The sequence below is a fragment of the Schistocerca serialis genome, chromosome 1, assembly GCF_023864345.2.
Source record: "Schistocerca serialis cubense isolate TAMUIC-IGC-003099 chromosome 1, iqSchSeri2.2, whole genome shotgun sequence".
Classification (NCBI taxonomy): Eukaryota; Metazoa; Arthropoda; class Insecta; order Orthoptera; family Acrididae; genus Schistocerca; species Schistocerca serialis.
Window position 1 is genome coordinate 1,236,294,274 of NC_064638.1, and position 21,489 is coordinate 1,236,315,762.

The 21,489-nt window shown below is 42.6% G+C and overlaps 1 protein-coding gene across 1 annotated transcript in view; it reads left to right on the forward strand.

Annotated features, from left to right (window-relative positions):
• The window catches only part of LOC126459831 (lachesin-like), a gene marked incomplete at its 5' end in the record, with an annotated part of 666,568 nt that overhangs the window by 451,809 nt on the left and 193,270 nt on the right, over window positions 1-21,489 (forward strand). Inside the window, one exon of the mRNA XM_050095886.1 lies at window positions 15,524-15,731. Coding sequence (XP_049951843.1) covers window positions 15,524-15,731 — 208 coding nt within the window. The remainder of the gene's footprint in view (window positions 1-15,523; window positions 15,732-21,489) is intronic.

Here is a 21,489-nt window from a genome sequence, read left to right on the forward strand (position 1 = left end):
ACAGTTTTTGATTTTATAGATTATAAAACTTATAATAAATTTCGTAACCAAAATATTGTGAAGTGCGAAATATACGCCATTTACAGTTAAATAAAACGAATAGAATTTATAGCACAATTAATTTATTTTTAAATAAAAAATAATGTCCGAACTATTACAGAGAAGCTTGGAGAACCGTGAAATTTAAAAAATTATTGCCATACAATATACCGATCCCATAAATTCACCTCTTGTATTTCGGGCTTGCAATTTTAGGTAAAACATAGCTGGAAAAGGAATGGAATAGCAAATTTCGTGAAAAAGCCTTACTGTCTTAATATACTGTTGATCAAAGTTAGCCACAGTTCTGGTTCGTTGTAAACGGGAGGCAAGACATTCTATTCAGATAGCGATTATACGTAGGTAAAGACAGCTTTTTTCATCATTTTTGAGAACCATTATTCATATTTACTAGGACGTTAGTAATTTCCCCGAAATGCGTTTTAAAACTAAGTCACTGCGGAAACGTGATCAGTGTCTTGGCAGGGACGCCCTACATAGGTGGTTTCGGCCATTAGGAGAAGTCTGGCAACTTTACCTGCCTGAGAAGCCCAAAGGCATAAAAATGAACGCAGAATGGCTGGCTGAAAAAGGTAGTACTTCTATGGACAATCGACTTTTTTCTCCTGAAGGCCGAGGTTTTAAAAAAACATTCAAAATTAGTGCTGAGTCACATTTTGCTGCTTGATCTTCTACAGGCAAAACTCCACTTTTGTGTTTAGTGCTGTCAGCCTGTAGGTCACACGGACGTACAACTTAAGATGCAATGTTGCAGCAGTTTTCCTGAATGCTTAAGGCCTCAGAAGTTCAGGAATGGCTGCCGGTTTTGTCCAGAAACACAATTTAGAATCTTGTTGCTCGCTTGTCGCGCACCTGCTCCTATAGCGTAATGCGCAGCACACTGTATCGTGATATAGGAAGGTGTAACACACCGGGATGGATTAACGACCATGCCCGCTGCAGCCGTTCTAAGGAGGTTTCCCACTCTCCTTTTGGTAAATATTGTGCTGCTTCCCAGTCTCCACTTTAGAGAATACTGTACACAAACAGCTAAAGCACATTAGCAAACACAATGAAGTTTACACAATTCGCATGCAGGTGGCGCATACGACTTTCCTCAGTTAGGTAACTGACGGACGAAGAGCGTTCTGACTATAGCTGACCCGGTACTAGATGGGGTTAACTCTACGTAAAGAAAGAAGAGGTTTCTCGCTAGTTTAGACGGTTAGATACATCGAATTTACGATAGTAAATCGCAGTTACGACCGTATCCAAACCACAGATTTATGTATGCTACTGGTAATACAGAAATATTAACGTTCTTCTGATGTCTACCATAGCAAGATAGAATCTCTACCTTTTATCCTCATTTTCATTTTTAATTCCCCACAGTAACAGAAGTTCTGCAGCTCATTTCAGTGCTTCCTAGTTTATTGTTTGTGTGAAACTCCTTTTAAATTTATTCATGACTCTCTGTGGAAAAATTCAGGGATTGTGAAGAAATATGGAAACACCACGAGAAATTTATGCTTGAAAACAGATGCAGACGCTTGTCAAGCCAGCTGGTGGCGCTGTACAATGTCCTCAATACGTTACAAGTGGCATTCATCGTCGGAAGACAGTTCTGTTTAGTTATGTGCCCATTACGTCGGAGCTAAGTATATTTCGTAACTAAGATAGTCAAGGTATTTAGTGTTTCAAGAGGCACCGAACCGAAGATTTGTACCGCATACCGGGAAAGCGGAAAACTCATCCGGTAGGTAACAACGCGGATGAAAGTAAATGATCGTGACAGACAATCATTGTAGGGGATTATGATGAAAAATAAGATGACAGCTACAGAAGCCGAACACGAGAGCCCTATCAGCACCAAAACAACACGAGCTCCGTAAGCAGTGAATTGCAGACTGAGCTGGAACACTAAAGGTCACACATCATTGATGCAAATGTCCGTAACAGGAAAACGTAGTGATGGAGAACAAATCACTGAGCTACACCGAGGATGAGAATGACGCCACACAGTTGTAACTGAACCTGGTTCAAAATGGTTCAAATGGCTCTGAGCACTATGCGACTCAACTTCTGAGGTCATCAGTCGCCTAGAACTTAGAACTAGTTAAACCTAACTAACCTAAGGACAACACAAACATCCATGCCCGAGGCAGGATTCGAACCTGCGACCGGAGCGGTCGCTCGGTTCCAGACTGTAGCGCCTAGAACCGCACGGCCACTCAGGCCGGCTGTAACTGAACCTGACTTGTTTTGTTAGACTGTTACTGCCACGTCGAGTCGGCACACATTGAAAAGCGAACGAGCGAGCGAACTTCCTAGCTGCACGAAGCATACCACATGAACTGACAATAGGGAAGAGGGGTCCAGATAAATATGTCGTTTCGATGAGTAAATTAAAATGCATCCCAAGGATCGATCTTAATTTACGTAGTCATGTCTTACTAAATATAATGAATCTTTTTCGAACACCCTGTACTTATTCACGACGTACTTCAACTGCAGAAACTTTCATGTCATCCAAAGCGCAATGAATGTAAAAATTTACAATCTGGTGGCGTTCAGACAAAGCCGTATGGATGTATACCACAACTGTATTACAATTGTGGTTGACACTTCGTTGAGAAAACTATTCGCAAAAGGGTTCCAGTGCAGGAAAATCAGTGCTTGCACAGACTGTTAATCACACTCACGACTGATGCAGGAAATCAATTCCAATATGCAATGAAAGTATTTACGGATTTCCTTTTACCAGTCTTCTGACTGGTTTGCGCTGATCTCTTCACTTCATCCTCAATTATTTGTTGTGTGTATTCAAATTTCTGTCTTCCCTTACAGTTTTACCTTGTACAGCTCCCTGTATTACCACAGAAGTTACTCCCTGATATCTTAACGCATATCCTATTATCCCGTCCCCTTTGCTAGTCAGTGTTTCCATACGTTCATTTATTCGACAATTCTGTATAGAACTTCCTCATTCCTTGCATTATCAGTCCACCTAACTTTCAACAGTTCTCTGCGGCACAACATCTCAAACGCTTCGATTCTCTTCTCTTCCGTCTGTCCCACAGTTCATGATGTTCTATTCAAGTTTCCATCCTTTTGTCCGTCCCCTATATATCTGTTTGAAGACAGAGCGATCCCTCGTCTACTTAATTTTTAACTACGTGTGGTTCGTACCAATACCATGAAGTGTGAGGCTAAGGTAAAGTGACCCTGCAATAGGACCAGAATATGACGTTTTACGCGACTGACAGCGAGCTGGGATAATGGAGTTGGGGGATCGTTTAAAGCCACGCAATGGACACAGGCCGCGTTGTTACAATTGGAGACATGCTGGCCTCCAAACGCACATTCACACAATTTTTTGCTCAGGTTAAGGACTGCGTCTGATACTAGCAGACTTTTTTTTGTCCAGGAATACCCTCTTTCTTGGTACTACTCTGTTTTTTATGTCCTCATTGCTTCCTCCCTCGTTGATTTTGCTTCTCCTTCCTTCGTCCTTCATGGGTTATTTTGCTTCCAAGCCAGCAGAATTCCTCAATCTCGTCTGCTTCGTGATCAGTTTTGATCTTAAGCTTCTCGCTGTTCTTATTTTTGCTACTTCTCATTACTTTCATCTTTCTTCGTTCGTCCATATTCTGTATTCATTAGGCTGTTATTCTTATTCACGGACCTACGAATTATGATTATTTTCTTGTACGATAAAAGAAAAAGTTGCTAAGTTTTAGCTGCAGAATAATAATGTTAAATACTGTGTAATACATTGCGCAGTTGATAATATAGGCTCGTTTAAGTATTCAAGGTCTTAGAATATCGACACGTCGATACAAGGGGGAAAAATAGATTCCCCTTGTTTTATGGGACTCCCTAACTCATTTTGGCAGTGTTGTCATGAGGTCGTCCGCATGCATCGCTCATCGCTTTATCCCGATGACGTCCATCGCAGAATTTCTTTCCCCTTTTTTTGCGTTCGTGTGCTGTCCCCACGGACGGAGAATTATGTAGGGCGAGTCACTTTTTGGGCCCGTATTTTTCCAGCGTTACATGCTGCCGCCGACGTTCATGTGCCTGGTATCAGGTCTGCACTTGCGTTGATAGCGCCGACACATACTAAACTTTTATAGGAGGTGCCAGACCGCGTGTTGGCGGTGATAGTTCGCCACAGCTTCTTTATGGACGGAAATTGCTGTCCCCACATCGTTCTTGGGTAACGGCATTCCGATAGGTATGGACAGGCGCGGAAGCTGTTTTACTGAAAAATGCACCACGGGGGTGTAGCTCCGCGCTTGACCTCCATTATGTGACGTCACTTTCAGAGCGTAAATGTTGCCGCTGAAAAATGCGCCTGGCAGCGTAAGTATAGCCTCATTTCCTTTTTTTCTCAGGAGAGTCTGAATTCCTGATCCACGTTAAATTTTTCATCTCTATGCACTGTTTCCGTAACCAGCAACAGTAACTACAGTAAAGAAGTATTTACAGAAAATTTCATCGTTCATTCTCTTTGTGTTGAAGTGGAGTACACGAATATATATAAGCTTTATTGTTAAATCCCCGATTCCGAAATTATTAAACGTTTATTACGGTTTTTCATTGTATACATCACTGACAACGTTTGGAAATTACTGAATGTTCTACTTTTCATAGACTCCGATTACAGTAGTGTCCCGATGTTGTTGTCATGAGCCGAAGACGGATTTCTTGCAGCCGTCTAAGCTACTCAACCCAGTGCAAGCCACTTCATCTCCGAATATCTACTGCAGCTTACATCCATTTGAACCTATTTGCTGTTCTCAAAACTTGGTCTACTTCTACAGTTTTTACCCTCCTCACTTCTACCATTACCAGTACGACGATTGTTTGAGACCACAGTGTGTGTCCACTAATGATCCCTTCCTTTAGTCAAGTTACCGACAAATTTCACTTTCCCGCAAATGTTCTGCAGCACCACATTTCGTAATGTCCTGCTTCATATAAATACGTTGAGAAAATATTTCATAAGATCTAAATTTATAATTAATGTTAACAAATTATTCGTTTTCTGAAACGTTTTTCTTGGCATTGGCACTGCACATTTTATATCCTCACCACTTGGGTCATTGTTAATTATTTTACTTGCCAGATAGCAAAAGTCATCTACTGCTTTTAATGCCTCATTTCCTAATTTAATATTATCAGCCACGCTTGATTACACTATACTATACTCCATTATCTTTGTTTCGTTAATATTAATTTTGCTACCCATTCTGTTCAACTGCTATTCCAAGACTTTTGCCGTCCCTGCCTAAATTACAGGGTCAACGCAAAGATGACAACAGTTTGCATTTAATAACGTGTGATACACTGCCTTACAACGAAATGAAATAATTAAGAAATGAGGACATTCGCATAGCTGGCGAGGAATGAGATTTATCCGTAACGGTAACTGGAAGAAGGAACAAGACAATAGCACAAGTGCTAAGACATAATGAAATGGTTCTATGGTTTAAGAAGTAGCAGTAGATGGCAGAAATGGTATGTGAAGACTTGTATTAAACATTAACTGAAAACATTAAATGTAAGAGAAGAGATTGTTACAGTTGAGGAAGTCTCGGTGAGTTGCATCATACACTGCTGGCCACCGTAAATGCAACACCCTGAAGGAAGCATCCGAATCAAGTGAAATTTACACCATGAGTTTGCAGCGATGAGATATGCAACTGATTAGAATTTCGGCGCAGACGCACATCACGCGAGCCTGTGGCGCCACCTCATAGCGCCATTTAAGGCTTGGCGATTTCGACGAGTGTACGTTCGGCACGTGTGTTTACCTTGTGGTTGTTTCACAAGACGATCAGTTATGCCTCGTAGAAAACAGCGAACATCTTTTGATCAAGTATCCGAGTTCGACAGAGGAAGGATAGTGGCTTACCGAGATTGTGGATTATCATACAGAGAAATCGCTAGTCGTGTTGGACGAAACCAAACAACTGTAATGCGGATATGTGACCGTTGGATGCAGGAGGGTACGACGGACCGACGTGGTCGATCGCATTCACCTCAGTGCACCACTGCACGTGCTGATAGGCAAATTGTGCGCATGGCAGTGACGGATCGCTCAGTGACATCCCGAACCATAGCACAGCACATTGCGTCTGTAACGTATCATCCAGTGTCTGCGCGTACCATTCGACGCCGTTTACAGCAGATTGGTCTGTCCACAAGACGTCCATTGCTTCGTCTACCACTGGCGCAGAACCACAGACGTCTCCGTCGCCAATGGTGTGATGACAGACGGATGTGGACGGCAGAATGGAATGACGTTGTCTTTACTGACGAGGCACGCTTCTGTCTGCAGCACCACGATGGTCGGATTCGAGTGTGGAGACACCGTGGAGAAAGGATGCTGGACAGCTGCATTATGCACCGCCACACTGGTCTTGCACCGGGTATTATGGTATGGGGCGGTATTGGATATTACTCTCGCACGCCTCTAGTACGCATTGCCGGTACTTTAAATAGCTGGCGCTACATATCCGAGGTGCTGGAGCCAGTTGTCCTTCCTTACCTTCAGGGCTCGGCCACAGCCATATTTCAACAGGATAATGCGCGACCACACGTGGCACGCATTGTCCAAAGGTTCTTCGTCAATAACCAGATTGAATTGCTTCCCTGGCCGGCTCGCTCTCCGGATCTTTCGCCGATAGAAAACATGTGGTCCATGGTTACTCAACGAGTGACCCAGATTACATCCCCAGCTGCCACACCAGATGATCTTTGGCAACGTGTGGAAGCTGCTTGGGCTGCTGTACCCCAGGAACACATCCAACGTCTCTTTGACTCAATGCCGAGACGTGTGGCAGCGGTGATCTCCAACAATAGCGGCTACTCTGGCTACTGATTCTGGCAGGAACCACATGTCACAGACGTTCGTAAACGTAATCATTTGATACTTGGTCAACATGTTATCTACAAAATAAATTTTGTTGTGCTACCTCTTGTCTTTCTTGGTGTTGCATTTACGGTGGCCAGCAGTGTATTAATCAGAATTAAGTTTATTGCAATAAACTATTCGCGTAAACGATTTGTATAGTTAAATTGTTTTGAACTTACGTTGTTTTGGACATTCTAGTGGTAGGGTCTCTCACAAATAGGGAATCTCTACATATTTTGATACTGCCTTCGGCCAAGAATTATACATGGACTATTGTAAATGACTGATGAAATCAGTTTAGCCCCTGAAATATTTTATGCGAATACGACACGAAAACTTTTTTTGTTAAAGGAAATGTGTTCACTACTGCACTCTGGCTGTGTCACGGAAAACGTGAATGAACAGATCAAGAGTCTGATTACCCCAAATGCACGGTGTAATTGATTGTGTACGTCTGAAAGTCAAGGGTCATAACTGGCCACTCGCTAGAGTAATTATTGATGATTACATCTCATACAGGAGAAATGTATTGATTTCGGTTGTGAACCCAAATATGGAAAAGAGAATTTATGAGCTCGTTGAAAATTTCTAATAATTTTGCCTCAGCAGCTTTGCCCTTACATCAGCTGCCAGTCTTGAAATATGTCAGAGATTTGTTTTATTGCGAAAGGTAGGAATTTTAGAAAATTTTTTCAGAATTTTTCTACAGTCGAAATCATTCCTTGCCTTCCTTCTCGTTATTTTGTTTTTAGGAACTGTTTTGTCACTGTACTCTCCCTCTTTAGTGTTTCTTTAAGCAGCATAATTTGCTATGCCCTGTCTACAGACACCAGTATCAATTGTAAGCGAATATAACGCTTATCCCACTTATGCATCCCACAAACGGATCACTGCCGCATGTAAATTGAACAAAACCCGTTGAAAACTATGTGCCAGACTTTGAGGAGACCCGTGGTCACTGTCTTTCGCGGGCAGAGCGCTACTGATGACGTCATCTGAGCAAGAGTGCTTGACTAATTCAGTTATTCAATATGTCAGAGACTCCTCCTTTTGCTTCCCAGCCACCATCTATTCCGTTTTTTTCAGTTCATTATGTAAATTATTTTTACATTTCAGTCAAGCCAGAGCTGTTAAATGATTGCCGAGCGGTTCTAGGCGCTACAGTCTGGAACCGCGCGACCGCTACGGTCGCAGTTTCGAATCCTGCCTCGGGAATAGATGTATGTGATGCCCTTAGGTTAGTTAGGTTTAAGTAGTTCTAAGTTCTAGGGGACTGATGACCTCGGAAGTTAAGTCCCATAGTGCTCAGAGCCATTTTTGTTAAATGATTTCTTTGCATGCTTGGTACGACAGTGCAAACGTTTACTGAAGAACTGATTCTGTAGCCGTAATTTGCTATTGGACCGTCCACTTCTGCCAAAGGAACCGAATTCGTACACCATTCGTTATTCATTTGCCGGATGTTGCTTACCCTCTAGGTGTCTACGCGATTGTGTAACACTGTTGAAATTTTGAGGAGGAAAACATTTAAATGTTTCTGCGACTTTCACCCACAGTGCTACGCGAGTTATGTGCCACTGTAGTACAGATCCTATCACCCTGCAGGGATTAGACACTGGACTTTAATCCGCGGAAGATCGAGATTCAGGTACACTTGAGGTCATGTTGATTTTTGCTTTCCGTGGTTTTTCTTATTTATTTTAAGCAGGAGCCATGTTCCATAATCACCTACAAATATTTGAAATCAAAGGTCTAATGGAATGCAGCCAGCTACTTAACGTGGGGCGCATAAAGACTTGGACAAAATTTCAACTTGGTGTAATGAAAGGAAACTTGCTTTAAATGTAGATAAATGCAAGATAATGCCTATAGAAAACAAAAGAAATGCACAGTATGGGATTGTGAGGCTGTTGGTGAACGTCTTGCGCACGCCGCATTTTTTGAGGTGACAGCAAAACGGAATATGAAGTGAGACGATCACGTAAAATGAGTATTAGGGAGTATCTAGATTTTATGAAATCGTTCTGGGAAGCTCAGTGCATCTCTGAAGTAAATAAACCGCACTGCGACCAGTCCTGTTGTTCCACTGCTGGAGTACATTTCAACTGAGCATGACGAAGACACTGACCAAGAACGGATAAGCGCGGGTAGACTCGTAAACGGTCAGTGTAGCCCATACAGAAGTGTAACGGGAACGGTCAGGGAACTTAAATGGCAGTTCGTGGAAGAACCATGATGCACTTCACGCGAAACCCTGTTGAGTAAATTTAGATACCCTGTACTCGAAGTCGTTTGTGCGTCAGTTCTATCACCATGGTTCGTGGAGCAAGTCACTTCTCTCTCGCTCAATACGTGACTGGAATAAAAGTGATTGGAAGTACACTCCTTGACGCACAGTACCCTGGCTCCCTGGCTTTCGTAGTGTATATAGAGATACAGGCAGAATATAGAGATACAGGCAGAATTTATTTTGGTGTTGGAAACACAGATATTAGTTCCAGGTTCAATGTAATGGTTTTTAGTGAAGAGTATTCATCCAGGTAGATGTTTTTTCGCTGTTTCGTGGTCATTATTTGTCACCAAAGGGAATTAACTGAAGGATAAGATAAATTTCGAAGGAGAAATGATTCAAGACGATTCTGGAATCGTATTATTTTTTTTTCAAATTTATTTTCCATTAGTTAGCTAGTTAGTTACGATTATAACTTGTAATGGTACTTGAATTACGTAACCATTACGGCACCTCACCTCAATCTCTCGGTACAAACAATATTCTACTCTGTTTCTGTAAAGTAGTTAACATATTTCTGAGACAACATTCAGATTTGATTTCATTAATGTAGAGGTACTTTGATACATCGATATGTTTATGTTGCAATGATATTATTCTTATGTGTATTTCTTCTTTTGTCACTGTGATCTTTGACGTACTTGTAACTCTGATTTTTGGGCACGTAAGCGGTTGTTAGAGAGTCAAGTCTTGGTCGTCATGTTGAAAAAAGGCAAATTGTAGTCAGTTTATGAAATGTGAACCTTAACAGCGAGGAAGTTATTTTCAAGTTTAATCCTCGAGAATGGTTTATGAAACACATCTATAAAACCTTTGAATATCGCAGACTAACACCTACGCCTCTTTGCATCCGAGCTTGGAATCATCATCACCTAGATTTTCGACGATTGAGCCATGATTTCACAACGAGACCAGCGTGGGAATCACGAAAAGATGAGGGCCTAGTTTATCCATTATTTCATGAAATGACTTTATTAACTGTGCTCTAATGACGCCTGCCACATGATATAACTTTGTTGTTGCTCGAAAATGCAGTATTTAGCAGCGTGAGCAACACCACAATCATAATTAATTTTTGAACTCGTTGTGGTAGGGTTGTTAGAAACTGTGATGGAAATGTAAAATTAGAGAAATTCTGGATCATACGAAGGTAAACTTGCAGGAAGCATACGCATCTACACGTTTACCTTGTATACCACTTCAGAGAGCATGGCGCACGGTATTTTCTATCCCTATATACCATTCCCTATTCTACCACTGTCCCACGTAGCTGTATGCGATGAAATGTCAGAGGGCAAATAGAAACTATAAATAGGTAGCGTCAAGGGCCAAATAGAAGCTACGAGTGGGTAGTGTTATCTGCGATTGGGAAGGATAAAACTGAGTGTTTTTCTTCTTACGCTTCCACCATACCAACTCTCGAATGTGGACAGCGCGTTTTCCTCTTTCTTTCTTTTTTTGTTCTTTTCCTTCCTTCTTCTTATCCTAACTCTCGATATTTATTACTTCTTTATTAAATCTGTGTATGTTTTAGCTATCCAAGTTTATTGTGTATGCAAGTTTAATACTTTAAATTCATTTAAAAATCATTAATTCAAATGAATTTTGCTTAAATTGTATATATGATCTTATTTTGAATACTAGGTGATGCGTCCAAGCAAATGTCGATACGTCCCAAGCGACAAATCGGCAGTAGCGGAACATGTTTTTAAGAATGGAGATCACGAAATAAAATTTGGTGAAACAAGCGTGCTAGCGAGGACGTCGCACTATTATACACGTATGTATAGAGAGGCAATTGAAATCCACAAACATCAATACAATTTTAATCGTAAAGAAGAAGGATTAAAATTGGATAAGATATGGCGGTCGACGTTGCATCAATCACGTGACAATAGATTGCCTGCAATCGAGAGAACAGACGATAGCCAGAGATAGCTGCACATCAACGCCACGTGACGTGTGGTGGCGCCCCCTACGATCTCTATATAAGCGGCGGCCCCAGCTCCTAGCAGCCAGTCGTCGACTCACCTCGGAAGATGTTATCCGTAGTTGAGAACGAAACGTCAGGGAGAAGAAGTTCTACAGATCGACCACGGCAACTTAGCCCGGAAGAGTTTACTGATAAAGACGCCGGCCGTGAAAGCCTACGTGGAATGATACTGAAAATTTAATTTTTGTTCCCCCTGCAAGCCAATAGGTAGGCAAACTAGGATTGTGTCACCGAGTGAAAGTTTTAGCGGATTAGTGAGACAGCTGGTGGGCCTTCAAGTTGCGTACTTTCTGTCCGACACATTCATTGCGGTGACATGGGAGATGTACACTTTCCGACAAAAATCTGAAGCACCCAAAAGACATGAAAGAATGGTAATCTAACTTTGTACACTTACACACCATAGGCGCGTATGCAAATGATTAGAGTTGCAAGACTCTGCGACAGGTTGAAAGACAACCACAGTGCATTAGTGTTGTTCACGTGTAGTGATGTTATCACGCCTGGCATTGTAGATAAGAGCCGTGAACAGAGCCTGATGTTTAGCGAACATTATGAGAGACGCGCAGAGGCAACATACTCGTGTGAGATAGTATTATTATCACCTGGCAGAATTGGGAATGAGCTTCAGCGTGGTTCTGCATTTCGCCATCTGGTCGAACTGTGCAATATACAGATTTGTGCGGCATTCTGATGTGACAGTGGCCCAGTGTAGGACTGCAAGGGAACATGAAGACAGGGGACCAATTAAAAGGTTCAGGTTGACCAGGTATGAGTACCAGCAGGGAGGATCACCTTATTATGAATAAAGCACCGCATCAGACCTTCAAATCTGCGCTTGCCAACAGGGAAGAAGTAATGGGCCCCCTGTGACATTCTATGTCGCCCGCACCTTTTATCTGGGAGTAGTACCAGCCATACAAGGAACTCTGTGCCATGAGTAGGCTGCCATTAACACAAGAACACAAACGGCTTCATTTGGAGCTGTGCTGTGACTTGGTACTGGTCTGCTGACGAAATGTGTCGCATTGTGTTCCGCAATGAATCGCTTTACTGCATTATCTCGGACCACCACCGTCGGCGATTATGTCGACACAGAGAGAGTTCCCGTTCGCCCAGTGTTTTGGAGAGGCTCAATGGAGTAGCTCCGGGCGCCGTGGTGTGGGGAAAAAACTGGTATGACTTCAGGTCATGGCTGGCAGTGATTAAGGGAAATCTGGTGGCAAGAAGGTATGTCATGGACATCATCGTCTCCTCTGTTATGTCTCACGTCAAAGTATCGCGGCGACATTTTTCAACAGGGCGGTGCCCGTTCACACAGGGATCATGTCTCTAAGAACTGTCACAACACGCCATGTTGAGATATAAAAAGTCAAATCAAAACACCTTCAGCTGTCTAAATTTCCAGCCGTTATTTTATTTGAGCGACTAGTTTCAGCGCTACATTACGCCATCTTCAGGCCCCCTGACCGATGTCTAGAAGAGTCACACCTCCCGGTATAGTCAAAATGGGGGGGCAGCGATCAGCGACTGGTATTCCTAGCTTTTTGACGCAGCGGTCCCTTCGATCATCACTTGCCGAAATCAGTCACTGAATGCTTGCTCCGAATTCGACAGGTTCAGAGGTGGGATTCTTACTACATGTCGGTCAAGGGGCCTGAAGATGGCGTAATATAGCGCAGAAACTGGTGGCTCAAATAAAATAATATCTGGAAATTTAGACGGCTGAAGGTGTTTTAATTCGACATTTTATACTGAACAGCCAAGGTCCCGTAACCGAAGTAAGAGTGATTTCAGGTGTGCCGTAGGGGCGTGTCCGTGTCGTAGGATCGTTGCCATTCACCATATATATATATATATATATATATATATATATATATATATATATATATATATATATGACCTTGTGGATAACGTCGGAAGTTCACTGAGGCTTTTTACGGATGAGAGGTAGTAACAATGGAAAACTGTACTGAAAAGCAGGAGGATCTCCAACGAATCGACGCATTGTGCAGGGAATGGCAATTGAATCTCAATGTACACAAGTGTAATGTGCTGCGAATACATAGAAAGAAAGATCCTTTATCATTTAGCTACAATGTAGCAGGTCAGAAACTGGAAGCAGTTAAGTCCATAAAATATCTGGGAGTAGGCATTAGGAGCGATTTAAAATGGAATGACCATATAAAATTAATCGTCGGTAAGGCACATACCAGACTGAGACTCATTGGAAGAATCCTAAGGAAATGCAGTCCGAAAACAATGGAAGTAGGTTACAGTACACTTGTTCGCCCAATGCTTGAAAACTGCTCACCGGTGTGGGATCCGTGTGAGATAGGGTTGATTGAAGAGATAGAGAAGATCCAACGGAGTGCAGCGCGCTTCGTTATAGGACCATTTAGTAATCGCGGAAGCGTTACGGAGATGATAGATAAACTCCAGTGGAAGACTATGCAAGAGAGACGCTCAGTAGCTCGGTACGGGCTTTTGTTGAAGTTTCGAGAACATACCTTCACCGAGAAGTCAAGCAGTATATTGCTCCCTCCTACGTATATCTCTCGGAGAGACGATGAGGATAAAATCAGAGAGATTAGAGCCCACACAGAGATATACCGACAATCCTTCTTTCCAGGAACAATACGAGACTGGAATAGAAGGGAGAACCAATAGAGGTACTCAAGGTACCCTCCGCCACACAACTTCAGGTGGCTTGTGGAGTATGGATGTAGATGTAGACGTAGATCTGCATAAAGATGTTGAGTTAGTCTCGTCGCCAGTAAGATTCTCCAGAAACGTCCCTGATAGGACCAGCTAGAACGTCAGCTCCGTCGTACTGTCAGTACCCAGGATATTAAAGACGAGTATCTCGATTTGTAGATCAGCTTTCCTCAGGAAAGGATGCAACAGCTTTATGAAACCCTTCCAAACGGAGTCAGTGCATGCACCCAGGCCACAGATGATGCAGCATCGTGCTTATAAGGGAGTTCATTCTGCAAAGTTGTTTGCAAATTTGGCTCCATTTCTTAACCTCTGAAATAACACCATATACCTTCTCAACCCAAGAAGTCTCGTTTCGTTTACTCCTCACTTTCTGGGTGCTTCAGTTTTTGCAAAACTGCCTATTGGCTTCTGTCTCGGGTTCTTCGGCCAACGTTCATCTAACGATTTTACCGACGTTTCACCAGCACGAGTGGCTGGCATTGTCAAAGCTTCACCCTCCACTGCCGGTGGTGAACTGAAGCCGAGCTCACGGTCGCAGACTGTATGTACCTGGCGCGCCAACGCCCGAGGGCTTCTCCGCGGTCATTTCCGGTGCGGTTCTCCTCTTGCTACCTGCGACGGCCGTTCGCTGCAGTACGGGAAGCAGGATCCGTTTACCTTAAGGCTTTCCTCTTTCTTGTTCAAACTGTTCGCGTGTTTTTGTATTTCTACAGCTTCTCTGAACAAGCAGGCGTGATAGTGCTTCTCTACAGCCAGAACTTCCTTGTCGGCGAATTTTATTACGTTATCGGCCTCACTCAGTGCTTGCTCTGCCGCGGCCAATTTCTCCACCTGCCCCAACCTGCAATGTCGCTTATGCTATTCGATCCTGTTGTTGACTGATCGTCCAGTCATTTCGACATAAACGTTTCCGCATGTGCATGGTATACGGTATATTCCCGACATTGCAAGTGGGTCCCTTTTCTCCTTTTCCGATCTAAGACATTCTTTGGTCTTCCTTGTCGGTTTGAAAATCGTCTTTACGCCGTGTCTGCGCAATATACGGCCGATTCTGGTCGTCACTCTGGGAATGTATGGCACAAAGGCCGTACCCGACATTTCTTTTTCTGATTTATTACTTTTCTGAGTGTTTGGCTCTGTTACATTTCTAATATAATTTGTGGAGTACCCATTGCTCCTCAGAACACTTTCCAGGTGATGCATTTCGCGTCTGAGGTGCTGTGACTCACATATTCGTCCTGCTCGCGTTACGAGCGTATTAATCATGCCTCTTGTCTTGCTCGGCTGGTGGTTTGATAGTTTGTGCAGGTATCGGCCCGTGTGTGTTGTTTTTCGATACACGCTGTGTCCCATTCCTTGTGACCAGCACATCTAGAAATGGCAGTTGTTTTGTCCTTTTCTACTTCCATGGTAAATTTTATGTTGGCATAGAGGCTGTTCAAGTGTATTAGGAAGTTTTTGTCAAGTAGTGTAAAAATGAAAGGAGACATAATTAAGATCTCCCAGTTGACAGCATCAACAACACAGTAGTGAAGTTCGTGTTGACTGGTTGTTGCAGGTGGCGTGGATCCACATCGACCGGCAGATGATCCTGACGATCCACCGGCACGTGATCGCGCGCGTGCCTCGCTTCAGCGTGTCGCACGACAACCAGAAGACGTGGCTGCTGCACGTCAGCGACGTGCAGCAGGAGGACCGCGGCTTCTACATGTGCCAAGTCAACACCAACCCCATGATCAGCCAGACCGGCTACCTACAGGTCGTGGGTGAGTCTTCATAATTCGTCTGGGACGCACTGCGTTTCGACTCTGCTGGGCAAACGTGGTGTCAGTGCGTGAGGTGAAGTATGTGTATCGAACACAAAAAAATGGTTCAAATGGCTCTGAGCACTATGGGACTCAACTGCTGAGGTCATTAGTCCCCTAGAACTTAGAACTAGTTAAACCTAACTAACCTAAGGACATCACAAACATCCATGCCCGAGGCAGGATTCGAACCTGCGACCGTAGCGGTCTTGCGGTTCCAGACTGCAGCGCCTTTAACCGCACGGCCACGTATCGAACACAAACCAACAGCGTAGGAGAGACTCACTTTACACAGCGCAACACGGTTAGTCGTTTGCGCATACCACAGACAACAGTGTATGGCGGTCTCACATTACATAATTCAATACGGTTAATTGGTTACGCGTACCACAGATAATATAATAAATTATTACTTCAAAATTACCTTCTTACGACAATACTCACATCACCGGTTTCGGAAACTTATTCCCATCTTCAGATATAATAATTCATCCAATAAAAGCTTCCTCTTGACGAATAAATATTGGCCAGAATGGAGAAGGAATCGTAAAATGAGGGTTCCGTATACGCTTATTATGTACAGTCGTGGACAAAACGAGCGAGACCCCTAGCCTTTTCGATATGCTGATCCGCACTGCTTTAAAGTCTGCTACACAGCATAACAGGCAAGGCGACCAAGTGGTACCAACATGCTATGTAGAGGCGTGAAACTGAAAAACTATCCGAACTTCGTCAGACTGTTTTCTATCATATGTAAGACTATATTAATGCTGATTAGTTTGTTAAACACAACACCTAAATATAAGATGTAAATGAAAGACGAAACGCTAATTAGTATAAACTATACTAATAAAAATGAATTTAAGCTTATCGAGATACATAAATGTTTTAGTAAGACAAAGTACCCCAGTACGAATTAGCAAAATATTATGCGCATTCGGCCGCGAAACGGTCTGTGTCAAGGTTCAGACCAGTCATACTGGATTACCGTTGCTGACCTACCATGAAAGTATGCAAATTTAGCAATGCTTGAAGATTCATAACGAAATTCAGTTAAAAATCATTCAGTGCCACACTTAAGTCAATTCAATTATTGACGGAAGCGGAGAAAGTAGGCAGTAACAAGTACGAAATTCTAGAAGAGTTTCATATTGACATCCACAGGGCGCCGGTACAGAGTAAAGGTAGCAATAAAACGTATTGGGGGAGCGAGAATTTCTTAAAATTGCTTTACTGATAGTGCATCTGCCACCATCGAGATTAAAACCGAAAACAAACTAGACTTCCCTCGCAGTAGCAAACACCTTTCACCACGCTAGCAGACAACCCAGGCAAACAGTCCTCTATTATTACCCCAGACATGGCTAAGCCGGCAATTTCGCAATGAAAATGGCAAATAGATCTGCAGTTTCTGTTGCATAGAGCTTTCTGGACTCAAAAACAAGAATTTTCTACCTTTATGTCACCGCTTGCGTGACAATCATTCGGGATGTTTATCGAAATAACAAAGTACTGTTATTAGCGAGGAAACTTAGTAGGACAATTCTGCACCACCCCAGAAAATAAACGGCGACATAGCTGCAAAACGTATTCTACAATGTTTCGAATATTCTCCATTTGACTCGCCACAGCCAGAAAACGTTCATTAGCCGAAGTGTTTCTTAAGCTAGCTAGCAATGGGAATGCTCGCACTTCTAAAACGCGGTGGCATTGATACTGGGATCTGAATTACCAGGTGAATTGGCAAATAGGTTTTATTTGCATTCCTGTAAACGTGATTTGGATCGAAAGCGTAGCTACGATTAATATGCTGATGTATCGACTGCAAATACAACATTTCGAATAAAGATTAGGGGAAATTATTTATGCGGCCTTCATCTTCAGCAACTGTCCTAGCTATTTTCGTTGTTAGGATTTCGTCACCTAAATCGGTAAAAATGGAACTCTACTAGTCTCACTTTCTTGACCGTCCGTCTACCCAGCCCTTAAAGCTCATTTACCTCGAGTACAGGTAGACATAATAAGCGGAAATGTATAGCACTTTCTGCGGTATACGGTCCCTTGGTGGTGTAAAAAAGTGAGCTTCTATGTCAATGAAATCTAAAGATAATAATGAATTATTATAATGAGTAATTAATGCATTAAAAAGATAATAAACGAATGAGAAAATAATTTGAAATATTTTTGAACCTCCTTACAACCTCTAACATTGCAACGACATTCACAAATATTTCACATCATTTTCTCATTCGTTTATTTTTTTTTAGCTTCTCTCATTACACAGTAAATTAATTGACCAATCACGACAACATGGTTTCAACATAAATTGGAATAAACATTCGTAGATAATTCAGAGAGTGAGTGGGGAAAAAAGAAACAACCGGGTTTGAACTCGCAGAGAAAAGTTCTGAAGTCGCGACGGTAGCCGCTGAGTCACCGCTTCAATTGAATTACACGCTAGAAGGTATCTACAATACAGCAAGAGCGCACTGAAATCTTTGACCGTCGTTTTCTCAGAAGCGGTCGAGTGTATGCAGATAAGCCGATACATGTATTCACTTATTTTGTCTCCTCTATCACTGAGCGAAGTTTCTGCAAGATTGGGGTATGACACTCGGCGGGTCCCCTCGTTTAAGCGGCGTGCGTTGCAATTTTCAGTCACGGCGCAGCCTCCTACCCATTCGCTTTTGTACATGAACTTCGCGCTTCAGTTTACTGATGGCAACATTGTCACCACGGGACTATTCTTACTCAACTGCTTTGAAAGGCTTTGAATCCCTATCTCCTAAATAATTGCCCTCGGAGCCCGGCGATTAAAAAAATAAAATTTTAGTTTGTAGACTACCAAACGTTTATGGTCACACTCACACAGCATTTTGTTTAAATGAATGAATTACCTCGTGATGACTGGGTGTTGTGTGGTGTCCTTAGGTTAGTTAGGTTTAAGTAGTTCTAAGTTCTAGGGGACTGATGACCATAGATGTTAAGTCCCACAGTGCTCAGAGCCATTTGAACCATTTTGAACGAATAAACCAGAATATATATATATATATATATATAAGGCATTAAAGCATAAGTATAGATGAGAATCTCTTGGGTATTCAGTCGGATGGTTTAATGGGCTCCGTACTAGCTGAAACCTCGACATTTTCATGTTTTGTTTTGTTTCGCTCTTATTCTACAGAATTTATTCTATGTAACGAGTACGGGTAGATTTATTCTATGTAATGAGTAACTTCTGTAGAATAAGAGCAAAACAAAACAAAACATGAAAATGTCGAGGTTTCAGCTAGTACGGAGCCCATTAAACCATCCGACTGAATACCCAGGAGATTCTCATCTATACTTATGCTTTAATGCCTTAGCTTTGGGTTTTTCTGATGTTGTTCACTGTGTCAGTATTGTCGTTTACGATCCTTTGAAAAGCATGCTCCAGTTTTATCTGTTTGATTTCCTCTGAAGGTGAGATTCTAAAGCCTTCTTACGAATACAGAGTCTCATGGCCATCGGTATTGTTCGCTTTCAGTTTACTCCTCATTTGCAGCAGCCATTTGAAGCTCGGTGGTGGTTTCCTGGTTCCAATATTCTAAACTTTCTTGCAGAGACTGTTTGCGTTCATCCTGAACATACTGCCGTACTGAGTGAGGTGACGCAGTAGTTAAGACACTTGCATTCGGGAGGACAGACGTTCAGATCCCCAGCCGGCTATCCAGATCTAGGTTTTACACGGGTTCCCTAATTAACTTAAGGCAAGCTGCCGATTTTCTGACCCATCCTTTCTCAGATAAAGTTTCTACTCGTGATATATCTTCCGTGCACACTGTGTGTTCCTTTAGTGGATACAGGAGGAGAAACAGATGCTGTTCATAAACAGAGAATTCAGATATTAATTTATGTCACATCTTTTTCTCTGGAGATTTTTGAAAGACTCCACCTACGTCCTCCCTTTCCAATACTTTCGCGTGAATTGCAATGCCACACAGTAACAGAACGTAATGTACTGGGTTCTTGCGTAAGTTTGTAGCGTTTTCCTATAATAGTAATAAACACCACAGACACATAACAGAGACTTCCGTCATCAATAATACAATCTACTTTACTATTTACTACAATCGCCAAAGCTGGCGTAATCTTTCGTATCTAATATAAGGCAGTAAAAAATAGTAGATAACTTCGTTGCTGTAACGGCAGCGTCAGTTGCTAACAGTTTATTTGAATGTAGAAACATATACAGGTAGAAAAGATTTACAAATCTATCACTCTTCAGTACATTTCTCATCAGAAATGAAAATCTGTAAGCGTTACTCAACGGAAAATACATAGAAAAGGGTCAGTCCATGAATTTTCGAAATTAAATACACCCGCTGCAGAATTTGGTCAGAGAGGATGCTTGCATCTCATTGCCAGCGGCGTAATCATTCGTGCTACGCTGGCAGTTGTAGGAAACGCGGCAGCGCAGCTGTAGGCGCACGCGTTTGAAAAAACTGCACCTGCCTGAAATCGGCCTTTTTCACGCACCAGTTTTTTTCTTTCGGAGGACGAGTTATTGTACCTGTGCTTGGGAGGAAACACACAAAATTCAAATGAAAGTTTGCACGCGTGTGTTTGGAAGTTAGCCCCCAAGCATTTGCATTCTGGTGTGAATACTGTAGAGATTGCGACTTTCCTGGCAGTGAGGAGCTTCGACGACGGGTATTCAGCGATTCGGAAGACCATGACAACGATGGACGTCACCCTGGGACTCTATTCGACGTAGTTCGACAAGCATTAGGACGACCACCGGATTCAAGCGGCCGAAAACCGCTTGTCACCGGACGTACAAGCGGCCCTGGAGCAGCGTAAGATAGCCCAGATCGAGCAGAACGCCGTCTATGAGGAAGAGGAAGGAGTAGTTTATGGACTCGGAATAGCAGATTGAACGTACGTTGCATAATTTTGCATTTATATGCAGTCAAACTTCAAACACGTTTTTCACGAAATGACGTTTTTTATCGCGCGGTACGCTAACTTCAAATCCACTGAACCGATTGGCATGATTCTGTGTTCCCGACGAAGCTAACTAAATTGTCTAGGAGTTGTACCACTTTTATTCCGATACATCAATGTTTAATTGGCCGACGAAGCCGAAAACTTTTGTTTCGTTCCGACGGCACTTCCGCCTTTGCTCTTCGACATTTACGGTCGAAAAAATTCCAGTTTGTAGAGGACATATCAATAAAAATTTTGACCATATTTAACATTGATATCTATAACACATCCAGAGAAAAAAATTCTCAAAGACCACGCTTTTTTCGGGCCAAATGAAGCCTGTGGCGACGGGAAGGGCAAAATTAAAATTAAATACGTTTGTCGAACCATGAGAAGCTGCGGACACCGTAAGACCGGATAAGCACACAAAAAAAAAGTATATTGGTTACGGAAATTACGCAGGACAATACGAACGCGGCATTAAATATAAAGAAAGCTCAGATTATGTTCATGCTAGATAACTGAAAAACAAAAAAATGGTTCAAATGGTACTGAGCACCATGGGACTTAACTTCTGAGGTCATCAGTCCCCTAGAACTTAGAACTACTTAAACCTAACTAACCTAAGGACATCACACACATCCATGCCCGAGGCAGGATTCTAACCTGCGACCGTAGCGGTCGCGCGGTTCCCGACTGTAGTGCCCAGAACCGCTCGGCCACTCCGGCCGGCAACTGAAAAACAATAGAC